This window comes from Cornus florida, unplaced genomic scaffold, assembly GCF_030987335.1.
Source record: "Cornus florida cultivar Cherokee Brave unplaced genomic scaffold, ASM3098733v1 CherokeeBrave_3.0.0_Hap2_Chr09, whole genome shotgun sequence".
Classification (NCBI taxonomy): domain Eukaryota; kingdom Viridiplantae; phylum Streptophyta; class Magnoliopsida; order Cornales; family Cornaceae; genus Cornus; species Cornus florida.
Genome location: NW_026775579.1, coordinates 94183683 through 94190565, shown reverse-complemented (window position 1 = coordinate 94190565; position 6883 = coordinate 94183683). Strand labels below are relative to the sequence as shown.

The 6883-nt window shown below is 34.9% G+C and overlaps 2 protein-coding genes across 2 annotated transcripts; both read left to right on the top strand.

Moving 5' to 3' along the window:
- Positions 1 to 1430: 1430 nt before the first annotated feature.
- LOC132275331 (uncharacterized) lies at positions 1431 to 3412 on the top strand. Its single transcript, XM_059776796.1, has one exon. The coding sequence runs from the start codon at positions 1767 to 1769 to the stop codon at positions 2964 to 2966; it is 1200 nt and encodes a 399-aa protein (XP_059632779.1). The 5' UTR covers positions 1431 to 1766; the 3' UTR covers positions 2967 to 3412.
- Positions 3413 to 3915: 503 nt separating this feature from the next.
- Positions 3916 to 6664, top strand: LOC132273173 (uncharacterized). Its single transcript, XM_059774193.1, has 2 exons — positions 3916 to 4147; positions 5562 to 6664. The coding sequence occupies exons 1-2, from the start codon at positions 3916 to 3918 to the stop codon at positions 6662 to 6664; spliced, it is 1335 nt and encodes a 444-aa protein (XP_059630176.1).
- Positions 6665 to 6883: the final 219 nt, after the last annotated feature.

Below are 6883 nucleotides of genomic sequence, written 5' to 3'. Positions count from 1 at the left end.
AATAATAATTATATAAATATATATATTATATTTTACATAATATTTAAATAGTACTAGTATACTATATGGTACATTTAGACCATTTTGTACAAAAATATTCATCTCAGGAAATGTGACCGAGGTGAACAGTTTCACCTCGGAAAACGTACCAAAGTGAAAAAAATATTAAATTCCGAAGAGAATCGAGCGATCACGTTACTACCTACAAATTATGGAATTTGAACTTACGTCCATGTCTTATGCCACGAGTCAAGAATAGCACTTGAGGTTTATATATATATATATATATTTGGATTCCAGAAATCTGTCACGTCTCAACAAAAATTTGTACAAGATGGGATTGAACTCACTCCCTTTCATAATGTTTGCCAGCCATAGGGAATAGTAACCCGAGATTAAAAAAAAAAATAAAAATTATACCTTGGGAACAGTATCTGAGGTACTTTTGACCTCGGAATAGTAAACCAGGTTAAAAAATAAAATAAAAAAATAAAAAAGCACTTTGATATTTCCTAGTCCGTTGGGAATAAGGAAATAGGGGTATTTGATGAGAATAAAATAATTTGAAATTGACTAACCAAAATAATTGCAGATTCTGTTTTTCAAATCCTAAAAAGCAGGAAGTAAATATGACTATGACTCTATCATTCAGTTGGTGGATGAAGATCACGATCCATCTCATTCAAATATTCCTAATCGACATCTGTGTAACCAACCTTGTCTCGAGGACGATAATAAATACATCGTGTGACAATTAAAGAGGTATGAGAATGACTTTTCTGTTATACGATTCCAAGCATTGACTTGATAGTCGGAGGGTTCTCGGTCGGCACTCCATCAGTGTCATTCGATGTGAGATAATCTCCATTATTGTGCAGATAAACACCGTCGTCGCGCAAAAATTTTTCATCAACATTTACCATTTTCAATTAATGCCCTAAACATGTTGACTGAACTTACCCAGAGCCCAGAAATAAGATAACGTTTTGGGTAAGAATAAAATCGATATATTTTTTATGGTAAGTACTTATTCGATTCTGAAACAACATTTTTAAGCGATTTTGTGCAGCACTTATATATGTCTTTCATTAACCATGTATGCATTTAGCTGAATAATGTGTATATATATATATATATATATTTTGTGCAAACTGACTATGCAAGATCTTCTTAACCTTTAATTTGAAGCATAGATAAACTAAATTACAGTCATGTTAGTGGAAGATTGCTAATTTAGTTCAGTTCTATCTACTCAATATAACATGTTAACAAAATGATGAACTGAAAAAAGTAACGGTCATGGGTGTGTGATTAGTGGTGCTCTTAAAAATGCACCACTAATTCATTTTACCTTATTTATTAAGCCCAGCCCAGCCCAGCTCAATCCAATTCATTTATTGCTTTTCAAAAACCCAATACATGAAGCACATCACCATCTCAAGCCCATCAAGTATTCCAGTTTAACCTAATCCCTCATATTCTCTCCCCCTTTCAAACAAAACAAACCCTAGGAAGGACGCTTCTCTCGGCGGCAAGCAAATGACAACTCTGTATCAACCGCAAAATTAAAAAAAAAAAAAACTAGTACTCCGTAACTATTACTATTGTTTTTAAGCTTTGCTCCGGCCAAAGTGAACTCATCATCATCATCATCATCATCATCACGACCCTCCTAGAGAAGGAGATTGGTTATGGTGGTTCAAGAGCAGCTAAGTTAACCATCAGGATTCAGGTGAGTTCTTCGTAACACTGTCTATCGCCATTCAATGACAATGATTTATAAAACACTAGTACTTCGTTTTAGATGCTCTTCTCTTTTACATTCAACAATCCATCATAACTTGTTTGTCCTTCAAACACATCCACTGTCTTCATCTCTCAAATCCATCTCCACTTCCACAAATCATCACTCTTTTACCGTCAATTACCTCATCAATTCTTGTGGGTTGAGTCCAGAAAATGCTATGTCAGCTTCCAAAAAAGTCAATTTTAAAACCCTAGACAAACCAGATTCAGTTCTCAACTTCTTCAGGAACCATGGATTCAGCAATACCCAGATCTCGGCTCTCATCAGAAAACGCCCCAGACTTCTCACATCGGATCCCAAGAATATCCTTTTGCCCAAATTCGACTTCTTTTACTCCACTGGCATTTCTAGCACTGAGCTCGCCAAGACAGTATCCAAAAGCCCAAATATATTGGAATGTAGCTTGAAGAACCAAATCATCCCATGTTTCAATTCGTTGAAGAATTTTCTTCATTCAGATGATAAGTTAATCGCCGCCTTCAAACGATATCCTGAGATTTTAGGTCGCAATGCTATTATATTTTCCAACATTGAAATTTTGAGACAACATGGCGTCCCAGATTCCAACATTATGGTCTCACTTACTACTCAACCTAGGTCATTCGTTATAAATGGTGATAGATTGAAGGAGATAGTGGAGGATGCTAAGAAAATGGGTTTCAACCCTTCACAATTCCTTTTTGTTGATGCGGTTCGGGCATTGTCGTCAATAAGCAAATCAACATGGAAAAGGAAGATGGAGGTTTATGAGAAGTGGGGTTGGTCCAAAGAAGACACAATGTTGGCTTTTACAAAACTTCCGGGTTGTATGAGGGTATCCGAGGAGAAGATAATGGCGACGCTGAATTTTTATGTGAACACAATGGGTTGGCAGGCTTCCCTAATTGCCCATCGTCCAAAATTAATGAAACTGAGTTTGGGTAAGAGGATAATTCCCAGGTGTTCAGTACTTGAAGTTTTGTTGGCCAAAGGTTTGATTAAGAAACCCATTAGCTTACATGCATTGTTGGAGTCCAGAGAGAGTATGTTCCTTCAGAAGTTTGTAACTTGTTATGAGGAAGCTCCTCAGTTGTTGAAACTATATCAAGAAAAATTGGACCTTTCCAAATCGCACGTTAATGATGATTATGAAGAGAAGAGTGGAACAGATCAGTTGTAGAATATCCCCTGTTCTTTTGCTTAATCAAGCACACATTTAGCAGAATGATTTCACAACTACTATTATAACCTTGTTGCGAAGAGATCTTGTGTGGAAGTCAACCCGGAAGGGACTGTGGCAGCAGCTTTCACTCTTTTGGGGGTATAGGATGTGCAATGAATTATCCTCCTCCAAGACCAAGTTTTGTGGCCGACCATCCTTTCTTGTTCATGACAAGGGAAGAGACATATGGGGCTGTGCTCTTCATTGGAGCTGTATTCAATTGTCTCTTGTAATTGTAAGAAAGGGAATATTGAAAATGATACTATATCTCAAAATTATACAGTAGTTTTTTAGAATTTGCAGTATATATGATTGACACATTTGTATCATCCGCTATCTCTGTTGTTCTATTATTATTATTATTTATATAAAAAGTGTAAGATTTAGTTGTATTAACAAAGCTAGCAGACACTATACAACTTAGAAGGGGCATAAAGCAGACATAATTTACAATTGTATGTGATGCTATATCTATTATACCTGCGGATATATGGACAGTCCCAAAATAGTAGCTCAAGGAAAGGCAAAAACAAAAATCATGCTATGACTATGAGTAGAATAATCAGTTCAAAGAAAGCTGATCGAGACACTTTAGTCTGCACCACCTAAGATTGCTTGATACAAATATATATTTCAGTAACAAGGAACCCTTCTAGCGCTTCTGGTAATTAACAAGTTGAGGATGAGGACCAATATCAAGAATTTAACCTTTCTGCTATGATGGGGTGTAGTGTTGGAACTGTATCAAATGATGTAGCGAAACACCTGCTAATTAAGAAAAACTCCCTGGCCTGATTGTGAGCACTGAGATCTTAAGTCATTCCTCTCCATGTTCTTAAGCAATTGTCTCTTTTGATTGAATAGTGCAGTGCTGCAATATTCGTGTCTCACCACGTACATAGAAAAAATGACAGAGACCATCGAATCCTATATGGAAAGTAATAGTGGAATATCTTTTACAGCAAAAAGCATAGTGAATTTGGCTCCATTTTTGGAGCCATTTCAGTCAATACATAGCCAAATAAAACGATTACGTGTACGATCATTGCCTACAGACCAGACCTCAAGAAATTTTTTGAGCATGAGGCCTCTAAAATTACACTTGATAGATTTGGAAATACTTCATCTTCTTCTATATGGTATGAACTTGGGTTATATATGGAAGCCAAATGGAGGAGGATCGATGAAGCAATTCTATTAGTTCACAATAAAAAGTCAAGTTCAAAGCCCAAACTAAAACGTAAATACCATACTGATATATAGCATATAAATAGTCTCGTCCTCCCCATCAATATTGCAGTTTCACAACTCATAATTAAACATTACACAGAGAATAGCTCATACTTCTGCAGGTTTTAAACCAGTTGTAAAATGCCAGTGACCTCTTGATTGAGATACGGCTTCCAAATGGTGTCGGTATGTGAGAGATCAGACTCCAAGCCACCTGGTACCCATCTACACAATGTTTACTAGTCCCTTTATGCCTATTACAAAAATGAAACCCCAAAAAGTTCTCTATTGAATAAATTATTCATTTTTTTACGACTCAAAAATAAAAAATTATCTCAATAGAATGAATTTTCTCTTTTGACAAGACCAATATATATATATATATATTCTTTCTATTGGATAAATTATCTCTTGTGATGGATAAAAAATTTTAAAAAAAGAGTATAATTCAAGGAAAAAAAAACTGAAAAAAGGAACCCAAAAAATAAGGTACATCTGTTGAATAATCCAAAGAAAAAATAATAAAGAAAATAAATAAGGTAAAAAATAAATAAATAAAGGGAGCATAATTTATACTATAAAGGTTAATTATGGTATTTTAAAATAAAAGATGGTGCATTAATAAGTTTAGAGACTTTTTTTATCATTTTATTTATGCTCCGTTGCATGAAAATGATAGATTTAAATTTATTATAAGAGAAGGAAAGATTAAATTTTAAATTATTTTACAATTATGTCTTGTAATACATATATATAATTGTAATTCGTAAAATCATATAGGATATTATTTAGTTTAAAACTTTTATAATAGTCTATTTTTTTTTCCTACCTATATATCTCTGTCGAACAAAATTAGGAAAAAAAAAATCTATATCAGACAAAGAATTTTGTTCCTTTCTTTTTTATTTTCTTTTTGCACGGCTTTCTTTTTTTCCAAAAAAAATAAATAAAAATAAAGCATTAGAAAAAACTTTAAAGAATACAAAATATATATTTAAGCTTTAATCCATTAAATATTACTCCCTAATTCATTTGACATTATTTATTAAACCTATCCAATTAATTTCTTTCTTTTCCAAAACTCAAGCCCATCCCAATGCATCCATCTTAACCTAATCCCTCGTATTCTGTCCTTACAGCAAACTAAAACCCTACCAGTTCTCTCGGCGGCGGTTACCCTTCTGGCTGGCTCAAGAGATTAACGATCTGGTGAGTTCTTGTTAACAGTGTCTATCTATCACCTTTCTTTACCAATGATTTATATATACAGTAAATCACTATTATTAGTAGTTCGTTTTAGATGCTCTTCTCTTTTACATTCAGCAATCCATCATAACTCGTTTGTTCTTCAAACACATCCATTGTCTTCATCGCTCAAATCCATCTCAACTTCCACAAATCAACACTCTTTTACATTTAATTACCTCGTCAATTCTTGTGGGTTAAGTCCAGAGAAAGCTATTTCTGCTTCCAAAACAGTCAATTTGAAAACCCCAGACAAACCAGATTCAGTTATCAACTTCTTCAAGAACCATGGATTCAGTATCACCCAGATCTCAGAGCTCATAAGGAAACGCCCAATTGTTCTCATATTTGATCCCAATAAAACCCTTTTACCCAAATTCGACTTCTTTTACTCTACTGGCATTTCCAGCACTGACCTTGTCAAGACATTATCCACTAACCCAACGATATTGACTCATAGCTTGAACAACCAAATCATCCCCTCTTTCAATTTGCTGAAGAATTTCTTTCATTCAGATGATAAATTAATCGCCGCCTTCAAACGATATCCGGAGGTTTTATGTCACAATGCTATTATATTTCCCAACATTGAAATTTTGAGACAACTTGGGGTGCCAGATTCCATCATTATGGCCTTACTTACTACTCAACCTAGGTCACTCATTATAAAGGCTGATAGATTGAAGGAGGTAGTGGAGGATGTTAAGAAAATGGGTTTCAACCCTTCAAAATCCCAATTTGTTATGGCGGTTCGGGCATTGACCCAAATGAACAAATCAACATGGAAAAGGAAGATGGAGGTTTATGAGAAGTGGGGTTGGTCTCAGGAAGAAACAATCTTGGCTTTTTCAAAACATCCGTTTTGTATGACTGCATCCGAGGAGAAGATAATGGCGGTGCTGAATTTTTGTGTGAACACAATGGGTTGGCAGTCTTCCGTAATTGCCCATCGTCCAAAATTAATGACACTGAGCTTGAGTAAGAGGATAATTCCCAGGTGTTCAGTACTTCAAGTTTTGTTATCCAAAGGTTTGATTAAGAAACCCATTAGCTTACAGGTATTGTTGGAGTCCACAGAGAGAGTGTTCCTCCACAAGTTTGTGACCTGTTACGAGGAAGCTCCTCGGTTGTTGAAACTATATCAAGAAAAATTGGAGCTTTCCAAATTACATGAAGGTTAGAGTGGAACAGATCAGTTGTAGAATACCCCTTGTTCTTTTACTTGCATTTCCTTCTTCTGCTCTCACACCATCACCTTTTCGAATTAGCTCTTTATGAACACTTTTTTTCTTTCTTTCTGGAATTTGATGACCGTAATTCAAATATGTTTCCTATTTATTTGATTTTGTTATTTAGCAAAATGATTTCACAACTCTGACTTTGCGAGATCTTCTTAATGG

What these genes read in the sequence shown, in the direction of transcription:
- LOC132275331 (XM_059776796.1), top strand. Translation starts at nt 1,767, where the DNA reads ATGACAATGATTTATAAAACACTAGTACTTCGTTTTAGATGCTCTTCT.
- LOC132273173 (XM_059774193.1), top strand. Translation starts at nt 3,916, where the DNA reads ATGACAGAGACCATCGAATCCTATATGGAAAGTAATAGTGGAATATCT. An exon ending in ACTTCATCTTCTTCTATATG is followed by an intron (nt 4,148 to 5,561) that starts GTATGAACTTGG and finishes TTTTACATTCAG; the next exon opens with CAATCCATCATAACTCGTTT.